Source organism: Montipora foliosa, chromosome 5 (genome assembly GCF_036669935.1).
Source record: "Montipora foliosa isolate CH-2021 chromosome 5, ASM3666993v2, whole genome shotgun sequence".
Lineage (NCBI taxonomy): Eukaryota > Metazoa > Cnidaria > Anthozoa > Scleractinia > Acroporidae > Montipora > Montipora foliosa.
Window position 1 is genome coordinate 40938530 of NC_090873.1, and position 11709 is coordinate 40950238.

The window sequence follows — 11709 nt, forward strand, 5'->3', positions numbered from 1 at the left end:
CTTACTTTTCATAAGCTTTCGAGCTCTCCTGAGCTCTTGGTCACACGAATGGTGTTGTTGGTGACGTCATCCTCGGAAGTAGGCGGGGAATTCTGCATTGTCATCCCAACCTTGTCTTGGTCACCAGTCATGTGACCAAGAGCTCAAGAGAGCTCGAAAGCTTATGAAAAGTAAGTCCACAAAATATCTGGGGTATTCAAGTTTATGCTTTGCCTACTATCATATTCCCGGATAGATGAATCTTCACAGTACTAAAATGTACATGAATATACAGAAAACAAAAGCTTTGTAGGTAACGGGGAAGCGTCTACGGAAGCGCATGGTTCAAGTTTCAGGAAAACTGGAAGTAAAAACGGATAACGCAGAAATTGAAAACGTTGTAAACCATAAACTTCTTGGTATTATCATCGATGAAGATCTCACTTATCAAGTGCATGTTGACGAACTTTGCAATAAACTTTCTAAGCGACTTGGCCTCTTACGCCATATTAGCCCCCCATATTCAACCCCATCAAGATCAAAGTACAATTGCAATTAAATACCATTACAAAATTGATGCGTTTGACAAGTTTAGTGCACATGATGCAAGTGTCACCAATTTATCACATCACAAATATGTAGGCATTTGTTTTTGTGATTGTGCTGACAGTTTTCAGTTTTGATGAAATCTGTCGCGATTTTACGGTTCTGTTGTTTTGCGGTTACAAATGGACTACTGTGTAATGTCCTTCTCTTTTACGGCGGTTAAGGTGCATATACCAGCTTCTGTAATACTCGTCTAAGATTGTCACAACAAGTGAGGGTCAGTGATTAGGGCGCCTGCTTTGAGATCCGGAAATCCCGGGTTCGGGACTACTTGAATTTGATACTAGTAGTCCCTGGTTCAACTTCTATGGTGGTTGGTGCACTTGTAAATATCCCCCCACCCCTCCGGGACGGGAGCCCCCATATAAGAAGGGGAGGGATGCTCGTCGGAGATTTTAAATTAAACCCCTAAAGGACACCAATCTGGGCGTGGCCCAGGCTTTTTTGACACCTAAAAGAGACCATGTTAAAACACAGAGAAATGAAAAATACAGTGACTTTTAATGATGGCAAAGAAATTATCATCTAATACTTTCACCTACGTGAAGAAATATAACGGATTTGTGTAAATATACACATATTTGTTCGCACGCAATCCTAAGGGATTGCCAAGCCAGCTGATTTGGGATTCTTAAAACTTGTTGTGTTCTGTCCTTTCGTTTCATTGGCCATGAAAAGCCCACTGTGAGAAAATAGTACTTATCCTCGAATCGAAGAAAATAGAAAAACTGACAAGCTATCGTGTCCTTTTTCGTGAACGTCCTATCCCCGGAATGGTGCTTTTTAACTGCGCTGTCCAAAGTTCATTCTTAAGCTTATACACGTCTAGTCAGAATAACAGGTCATGAAAGCTTGAGGGGAAAAAAGACATATTTGTAATATAAACATGTCTCGGCAGTTATATGTCAAACAACACAAAGTTAATTGTTGTCAAGTTTTTTGTTTTATCAGTGGCATTTTGTGTACTTATTAATACCTCAAATCTGTCTAAACATGTCACTAACTAAGAAAGTAGTATCTCCTTTTCTTAGCTCCTAGCAGCGATGTTGAGGTGTATACGCAGATAACCATATTTATAAAGGCAACTAAATCCAGTAGGCAACCCTATGAAACGCTTTAGAAGAATCCATTCCTTTTATTGTCATCGACACAAAGTATATGCAACGCTCACGGATTTCTTCATAAGTCCTTTATAATAAAGACTATAATTTGTAAGGTTAAACCAGTTGCAAAACGGTACCAGCCGTTACTAAGATACAATGACATAAAATACAATGAAATAAAATAATCGTTGCCATCATAATGATTATCGTAAGGAAAACGAAGAAGAAGAAGAAACAGACTGTAGATAGCACAGTTAATTCAAAAGCTTTATGATGTGCTGTCTGTGTCCTTTATACTCAATCCGATCCTGATAGGTTCTCACTGTTTCCAGTCACAGGATTCTCCTGCAAAAATCAAGATCTAGAAATTAAAATTATGGACCTTTACGTAACCGATGCCATATTGGTATTTGGATAATTTGTATAAATTCACTGACCTCAGGTGTCATCCCAGAAAAAAAAAAGTGAATTCCCAATACAAGAATTAACCCAGATGTCTAAAACCTCTCCAAAACGAAAGGATTATAACAAATTCCTTCACGGTCAGAAAATTGTAATTAACATCCAGCATTTTTGTAACCTTAATTCGGACTGGATATTTTCCTAAAATTTCATTAGTTCTTTTTTGCGGCTCTCACCTTTTTCTTCTTTTTCTCCCGGATATCCCGGTTTCCTTTTAATCCCACGGAATCCTCAAGCTCGTCTTTACTACTTTCCCGGGGCCCTGATTCACCTAAAACACATTGAACGTTTTACTCAGAACATAGAAGGACTATTGCTGATGCATAGACGACATAACAATAAGTAAGGTTGGCACAATCGGTTAGTGCGGGGCCTTGCCTTGGTGCAGCAGGTCCGGGTTTTCATTTCCGGAACTCACATCCTTGCTTGCACCTCTTCTAACATGAGCGCACCCGTCGACTAACGGTTTGTCAGTTCAGTTACTGTTACGAGGTATCGACGTTAGAAATGGTTACTTTACTTGACTTTTATGAGAAGCTTGATAGTATTCCTCAAACGCTCTATGCCGTGAAGTTTTATTTTAAACTATCCGCAACTGCGCTTTAGGGAATAAACGCTTTAATAAATACGAAAAAGTTTCCATGTTATGGGGAAGGGTGAGGTGTCCTTTTGTATGCCTTCTTGCTTCTGGGTGAATTAATTAAATAAAAATAAATAAATAAAGAAATAAAGAAATAAATAAAACAATAATAGTAAATAATCACCAAAGGGGCATTTGAGCCATCGAGCCAATTAAGATTAAATTAAAACAGGTTAAAAATGAGCCTATTTTCTTATTAAGAAATAAAGGAATCCCAAAGGAATAAATCAATGGGTTGCTTCACTGACCGACTGACTGTCTCGGGGAGTTTAGCTGGCATAAACTTGATCGTAATCTGCTGAAAAAGGGAATCTCGGTTTGTGCAATTTGTTCACTTTGAATTAAGCGGAAGAAAATGTAAGAATATTTTTAGCTAACTCAAGTTGGTCCGTATGATTGGAGATAAAAACCTTTTTGCTTCGTCGTTTAGCCAATGTATACTTAAGACCTTGAGTACACTTTCTCCCAATAGGGCTTTCATAACTAGCCAACAGAGTAATCTCTGGTTACTATTTAGGAGAAGGATCAGCCTCGGTTAGACCATTGGCTGCATTTTTGTCTTCGCGAGTGGTCAGGAATACGAATCCACCAAGCTTTGTACAAAAAAACAAACAAACAAAAAACAAACAAAAAAAAAACAAAAAAAAAACAAAAAGGCATCTGGCTGTCTTTTTTCGGGTTGTAAAGGTAATCACATGGTTTCGATAGCAATTTGGACTAAATGAAGATAAATAAATATTTAAAAAGACTAACACAATTTGACGAGTTTGAAGGGCGAGTGCAATTTGTCCGAAACAAATTTACGAGTGCTCATTTATTCCAAATTACACCGGAATAAAGGGGATTACCTGTTAATAAGACACGAGTAAAAAAATCGGTAGAGATTATCCTAATTTTGCAGAAGCAACGGGCACAAAACACGCAATCTGGGAAATGTTGTGCCATTCCAGGGCTCGTGTTTGATCTGTGAGTTTCTTCCATCTTTGCTTGATTATGTTCTGAATTACTGAATTACATTTTTTTTCTTTGTGTATGATTAGGTTTCCAACTACATAGATATTTTTTGGGTAATTTCGATATATAAAAACTGCGAATAATCAATTGCCTTTGTTTTGGTGTGTCAACACTTGCCTTTTCCTCTATCACGTCAGGGATCTCATTTGGGGCCAGTAGCTCCGTGATCTCCGTTTCGTCCTTGTTTCCTTGCATGGCCACGCGGATTCCAGATTCTCCTTTAGCTCCTGGTATTCCATTTTTTCCATCTACACCAGTCATTCCTTGTGCCAGTCCCCGCCTGCCTTTTGGACCTCGCCGGTCTGGCGATTGCTTTACATGTACTTTGCCTGGAGCTCCAATCACAGCAAAGAAACGCCCTTGTTTCCCTAGTTCTTTCCGGATATTTTCTAAAGCGAGACAACAGCAGGTTGTTAGTGACTTCTCTGCTTGCCGTTCTGGAATCTTATTCAGGAACGCTACTGGTTACCGTACTGGTAAGCGACACTTCCCCAAACTGATACATGAGGATGTTCACTTAAAAGCCGGATAACGTTACCCGGCAGGTATCAAGAAATGGTCTACTGCAGTGGCTCAACTTTTTACTCACATTTCCAAACAAACCCCTATTGTTCTGTTGCGTGCTCAGGCAATTGAGCGGAAAATTGACGAGAGTTAATTTTAATATTCGCAAAAATTGTTTGTATGTTTGATATACTAGACACGGTAAAGTTAAAAGTACGCACACACTAAAAAGGCCTCAGGAAAGAATGGAGTAACGTTTCCCTAATTCTTTTCATTATCATGCCTGTAATTCTTTAGTGCCTTAGTGCCCTTTCTAAGTTTTCAAACAGGTAAAAGTTACAAAATACGATCAAAACTTTCCTGTGATTCCAAGAACATTATTTATTTAGCTTCGTGCAAGAAATGTCGCCTTCAATACATTGGTTCTTCAACAACTGACTTTCGAGTTAGATTTCGCAACCATAAGTCTGCTATGGTTACTAAGAAAAAGACTTGTGAGGTAGCAGTACATTTCAACAAAACACCACATGATTTAAGCGACTTCTCATTCCAATGTATTGATCAAGTGCAGGAGACTGTCAACAACTCATGCAGCATCGAGAAACTTCTGGGTTCCGAGTGAGTTATTATTGCGTATCTCTACAGTTATTAGATGCAAGCACTGCTTCAAGCTCCTTCGGTATTCTACACTACATCTGACGACTCGTCAGTTTCACACCGTGAAAATGCTGGTTATTTTGTATAAAGCAACTTCGTTTGTTTCTCATTAACCTCCTAAGAAATGCACTCTAAATCTTGTTTATGGCAAAAGCAGGCGTACAGGTGTGAGGGTTAAAGTTGGTTTACGGTGTCTTCACTATCGTCTGTTTCTTCTTTCTTGTAATAGGCGTGGAATATATAGATCAGCTAAGTGGCATTGCTTATGAACCTGAATAAAACTGAAGTACCCTTGATACCGAAGGCGCTAAGATATGCGTCCATCAAGTAAGGTGCTTAGTAAGGAGTACTTCACGACTAATTCAACAGGCGCGCAGACGTATACAACATAACTGTATGGAAATGTAGAACGCACTTGTAACATTTTGCTCATTCATTGAATGTACAGACTCGCCGTTTTACCTGGCTCCATATTTACAGAGGGAAAAGGAAAAAGGATATAGGCCTCTAGGTCTAGACTCCATCTTCAGAGGTGGCGGGAGAATCGAAGTAAGATAGTTACACTGGAGTACCGGGCTTCCAGTGATTGGAATTATCAGATTTCTTACCTGGAGTGTTATCTTTGTTTGCCGTGTTCTGACAACCAGCTGGGTAGTTTGCCGTGGCCTTCACTTGTTCAGCTTCTTGCCAGAGCTCCAGCTCTTTGACTTGCCGTTCAACGTATAAATTCCGTATGAACAGAACGACAGTCAAACAACTGCCAAAAAAAGACAAAATGCAGAATAGCAGAAGGAGAGTCTGTCCAGGGCCTTCCATTGCTGTACGTCTTTGGAGCTGGGTCAATTGCTAGTATGACGGACTGAACCCTTTTTTAACTTGACTTTTATACTTGATCTTCAGACTATTAAATTGCACTGTCTAAAATCAGATTTATTTGAACATATTGCTGAAAGCGGAAAACACATTTCATTGATTCTAAGTGCTGAATTACTAGAAAGAACTGACGTATTAAAGCAGATTAAGATATGTTACAATTTTGACAGAAAAAAAAAATTGGAAACATAAAAACTTAGAAAATAATAAATTTTGGTCCGGCCGCTAGAAGATTCTCTATTTTTTTCTTTTTTTTCCCTTTTTTCTTTTCATTTTTTTTTTCTCTTCTGAATGGGCCGGAAATGTTGCGTCAGAGTAGGGCGTAAGGGTCGCTGCGCTAATTTTCTATTTTCATCCGTTAATTAATATAAGTGATTAGATCAGCTCAGACAACAGGGAATGATTGAGACAATTAGAATTAAATGAAGGAAATCAGGAAATGCTTATTTTTGACCCCACGGCTTATACGAGTATCAAAGCGATGCTCTTAACAACAAAACGTAATTGTAACTGTCTGATCATAATTGCGTTAAACGAAAACTTTCCAAGCGGACGTCCGCAGGGAAGTTTGTCTTACTGTACATGGTGAATAAATCAATTGATGCACAGCTGCTTTCTAATTCACTGTCGTCTAAGTGCACTTGATACATCTGTTGCATGGATTTATAGCAACCAGCAGAAAACATGCTGATTACTCCCTCGTTGGGGTTCTACAATTGACTTGTCAATTTACGCCGGCAGCTGATTGCATCGTCGAGGCATGTTTACTCATGAAATCAATCAATCGCTGAAGGAAATGTCCACACGATTATATGGGGATTTACCCTGGTTCCGTCATCGTTATGACAAAACAATTTCTCAACGAATGGTTGAGCGAAGGGTGATACGAGCAACCCGGTCAGACTTGACACTCTTTTCGAAGTGTTTGCAGGCAAACGGGGTAAAGGAAAGAGTTTTTGTGAGATGGAGTTTAACGTTCTTATCCGAGAATTGATACCAAAGAGCTTTATCATTTGTGTATGTCGTTACAGAGGGGATTTGAGACCCAGGCGTGCCTGATTGATGCTCGCTTCAAATTAATGAACTCTTCACTAGTTGCAATAAAAATAACGTTACTAAAATCCCATGTTTCCCGCTTTCCCAAAAACGAAGTCGGAAAGCTCCGGCGTATATTACTCGGAAAAATATGCAAGTTCTTCTAAAAACGGAACGATTTTTCAGAGAATAGAAGAGTGTTTTGGAAGCCATGCATGATAAACTTGCTTCGGGTGGAAAAATGGTCCCTCGACATGGAATTTTCCGGCGTCTGAAATTGTGACGAACGAGACCGAAAATTCAGTACTTAAACATCTTGAAGCCTCAGCCGACTGACGCAAGGCTCTCCCTACAGTGAACCTAGTATTACTAACACTTCGCCTTCTTCTAGAAACCAACTTAAGTTCAGAAATGAGCCATTCGTTCTATAAAGGGACAAAACCCTAAATTAACTAATTGGTAACAGTTTTTATCACTGCTTTGGAAGTTCCTGATTCTGTGCAGGTTATTAACTTTGAATTAATTTTGCTAAAAAAATAATTAATCATTTTGTAATTTATTGGGGGACAGATGGTCTCTCTTGTTAATGTTTACTCCAAGCGTTTCAGTGATGCAACTTATTTTCATCACTGAGGACTCGTATCCTCCAACGCAGACGTCCTTAGGGTTTCGTCACGCATTTCCTCCCCCACGTGGGGAGGGGAGTGGGAGGCTACGAGTCCTCTTGAAAATCGGGAAATATGAATGCAGAAATCCTTCATCAGCCGCACAGTTCTATTATCTTAACCCTGAAGGTTTGAGTGGAGTAAGCCAGTATTATACATGTCATACGTGATGCGGAACTCTCAGAAAAAAACAAATCGCCCATCAATGCTGAAATCTGGCCAAATATGTTCACCATATCATGTCGAATAGATGTTTAAAGCATTACTTAATGATGTTTCCGGTACAACTTGTCATCAATTTCATTGAAAGCTTTAATTTAACCTTACTTGGAATTTGAACCTACTGCTGAATATACTTTACGAGAGCACTTTAGATTTCTTGCTCTCAGGTTATCTAAAGAAGCTATACATCTTGCGGGAGTGAGTGTGTCGCCTTAGGGGGATAAATACTCTCAAGGGTCTCTTAGTAAATAAGGAGACGGTCATCCCTTTGAAAGTACATTTGCAAGCAGTTCAACTTTGAGTCTTCTCGGACAAGGAAAATGAACTGAACTTATTGCCTCTGGACAGCTGTTCATAAACATTGTGTGGCAATGCAATGTCGTGAATAATCCACGCACTGTTTTTTGGCTTAGTGACCTAGCAATGTCATGATTTCCCAATGGCTATTGCAATATAAAACAATATTGCCAGCGGCAAAACAACGGATGCACCCATCTCATCAGTACAGGCCGGAGAGAGAGCAATTTTAGTATAAGTAAAATAACGATAAAAGAAAAGTGACACTGTATTAATAGGTGAACTGAGGACAATTAACTCAAATACTCGGAAACGTTGTCTCATATTAGCAACACGATACACTGAAGAACAAATCAATTTGTAGTCATACAACACGAATGTTAACAAAGTTTCAGGCTCCAATCGCAGGAAAAAATAGGACGTTCATCTTCAGACCCCTTTGTTTCGGATGCGAACGGATAAGTTGTGCATTTGTCCGGCACCGTGGACGACAAAGTTGATATTTTCGCCTTCCACCATCGTTGACGATCTTGGTTTCCAAACCACCTACGACGAGCCTTTACCAAAAATTGTCAGTTCCTGACATCACAGAAGGTATCCAAATTAAAGGTCACGAAAGTAATTGATTAATTAAGTTCATTAAGCGATCATGAGCGGGCTACGAGAGCACTTGCAAAAGTATGCTTAAGATCCGGCGTGTGTCCTTCGAGATATCTACAATGGCGTTACGTACGTTCTACAATAAGGGCAAAAAAATCTCTAACTAGACTGATTCGAACTGTTACGGTAAAGAGATAAGGAATGATGGATTTTTTCATGTTTATACCTTCTTTTACTTATTTTTCTTTCTTTCCACAATAAAAGAAACTACAAATCGTATTTACACCCATACACTTCTGTAAGTTAACACTAAAATAATCCTCAAAAAGAAAGAAAAGAAAATGTCATAGCTGTATTTAGCGCTGCCGCACTAACTAGGGACAGCAAACTGTACAGATATCAAATCCAATCAAACCATACCAAATCTTGTTTTTCAGTAGAGAGGAAACCGGTGTAGCCGGAGAAAAACCACCGCTCGGAGCAGAGTAGATAGATAACCAACAAACTAAACCCACGTACGGACGCCGAGTCTGGGAGTATTCGAGTGCTCTCACCACTGCGCTATATAGTTATTTGCCACAATTCTAAATTCGTCAATTTTTAAATTCTTCACATAAAATTTCATCTAAGTAAGGTTTCTTCTCGATGTCTTTGCAAGTATATAAGCATTTCTTAGGCAAGAATACCGTTAGGCGAGACTTGTATTCATTTGGTAAATTTGTCATTCACCGTGGAACGGAGTCTTCGAACGTATCCAGTAAATAAAATTCGCTGGTTTCAGAATTATCGCTTTGTCTTGTGTTAGCTATGGAATTACTTGTTTTCATTATAAACTAACTGAGATCGACATCTACCAAATGCGTGCAAAAAATTATTTATAGATGTTAGTACGTGAGAGAATGCCCCTGAGGCCCCGGTATTTGTTGAGAAAGGGCATTGGTATTTTCGATTTTTCGGAATCCAATTTTTTGCGCCAAAAAAATTCATTTTTTCGGTTTTAGTGTCTGTTGCGGTTTGTGGTTTTCCCAGTTTTAGCATTTTTTAATCACCGGTTTCCGGCTGTTGGGGATTGTGTGTGTCAGCTGTGCGCACATTCTACAACATTGCTGCCATTTCGTGTGAATTATACTTAGGCACCAGGGCCCGGTTTTTCAAAAGCCAATTAACGCTAATCCCAGATTAAAAATTAACTAAGGAGTTTATTTCTCTACTCCCAAGTGCTGTTCAACGCTGATATTCGGCAAAACTTTACATTAGAGGGAATCAATCTAAAAAAAAAAACAAAAATAAGCAAAATAAATTTTCACCAAAAAGCAGAAAACAAGAAACAAAAATTTACGCTAATCCTGGATTAAGTTAATCGGCTTTCGAACAGCCGGGCCCAGAAACAGGCTCAATTACAAGTTCGCGTGCTACACGAATTGATACAAAATTAGTTCGATTACGGTTTCATAAACTCGGTTTTGATAGTTTTGTTACAGTTTTCGGTTTTGATCAAGAGTACAGCGGATTTTCGGTCCTGAGTGTTTTTTTTTTCGGTGCCATGGATCAAAGAAGCATGCAAAAAGTGAAATGTGCGTCCTTGACAATGAGTTTGCTTAAATGGGCAAATTGTTTGTTTGTTATTTGTTTAAGCAGGTTGAAGTTTTGGCAGCTATTCAGCTGATGTGGACCTACTATACCCACCCAACCATATACACACAGAGGACAGCCACAACACCGGGAACTTCATCCCCTACTCTTCTCGAATAGTGTGTGGGTTCTTTAACGTCCCACAGGGAATTAATGAACATGGAAGTCATTTGACGCGCCATCAGTTTTGATAAAGATGAGAGGTGCGTTTGAGTTTCCTCACCCCCTAAAATTTTGGCCATGACTAGATTACCTGTCCTTGGCACTAAGTTTTAATACGGCGAGTTGGCCAGGGAAAGGAGTACAGTCAACTCCCGCCTTGCGGACTCCTCGCTATTACGGACACCCCGCTATTACGGACAGTAGCTAAATCCCCGGCGAAAGTTACAGACGTTTGACTGAAATAAACTCCCGCTATTACGGACTCTCGCTATTACGGACTTACGGACACTTTATTCGGTCCCAACGTCACAGTTTTATTGTTTTCTCTCTCGTTATAGCGGACACCGAGCAGCATCTTGGAAAATTTGCACACATATCAAGTCTATTTTTGCTACTTTTTTGATTCATAGAGGCCTGGGGAGTATGTAGCCTGCGAACGCAGACGTATTTCCGGCGGTCGCTTTTCGGGGGAGAGAAACGACCGCCGGAAATACGTCTGCGTTCGCAGGCTAGGGAGTATGAGGTTGCTAATGAATTTAGTCTCCTTGGCGACAAAGTGGGGGAAGTTGCAATTCAAAGGAGAAGTACACAGAGCCTATTGGAACGATATTTCAAGGCAATGTGATAGCTGATGCAATCATTAGCTGATGTTCAGGTTTTTCCTTGAATTATTATTTTTAGAAATGTAGGTTACTGTACTTCAGTACAGTAGGAAACCAAAACGATGATGGACATTGCTGCAACATACGATGACTGTTTAAGGGGTACGTAACTCCTGTTCTGTTAAGTCTGCTCTGTTTGTAAATAAAGAAAGTTTTGACGCTCTTTGCGTGCGACAACGGGTCTGGAAAGGATACTGGAGTTAATGAAAATGAACACACATGTGACCCCTTCTGTAATATGGTTTAAAATAAAATTTTCTCGCACCCCGCTATTACGGACTCTCGCTATTACGGACACCAAATCGTGGTCCCGAGGGTGTCCGCTATAACGGGAGTTGACTGTAAGAACAAAACAGAATTGCTCGTGGCTGTCTTTTTGTGATTACTCTCAGAATTCGATAATTGGCTACCGTGCCTGTTCCATGATTTTTCATCAGTTAATGAGTGTGTGGCTACTTAGGGGTCGCACTGTGGTCTTATTTTTTTTTTTATGTCGCGTCATATCTTGTCCCACAAATATATCACGACATTTACGCCACGGGAGTCTTGGAGGTCGCACGTGTGGGACATAAATGATAGTTGAAACCGAACTGTCA

At 39.7% G+C, this 11709-nt stretch overlaps 1 protein-coding gene across 1 annotated transcript; it reads right to left on the reverse strand.

Annotated features, from left to right (window-relative positions):
- Window positions 1-1073: 1073 nt before the first annotated feature.
- Window positions 1074-5985, reverse strand: LOC138004205 (uncharacterized). Its single transcript, XM_068850662.1, has 4 exons — window positions 5574-5985; window positions 3922-4193; window positions 2327-2421; window positions 1074-2033 (listed from the first exon to the last, which is right to left on the reverse strand). The coding sequence occupies exons 1-3, from the start codon at window positions 5779-5781 to the stop codon at window positions 2365-2367; spliced, it is 537 nt and encodes a 178-aa protein (XP_068706763.1). The 5' UTR covers window positions 5782-5985; the 3' UTR covers window positions 1074-2033; window positions 2327-2364.
- Between the last annotated feature and the right edge of the window lie 5724 nt (window positions 5986-11709).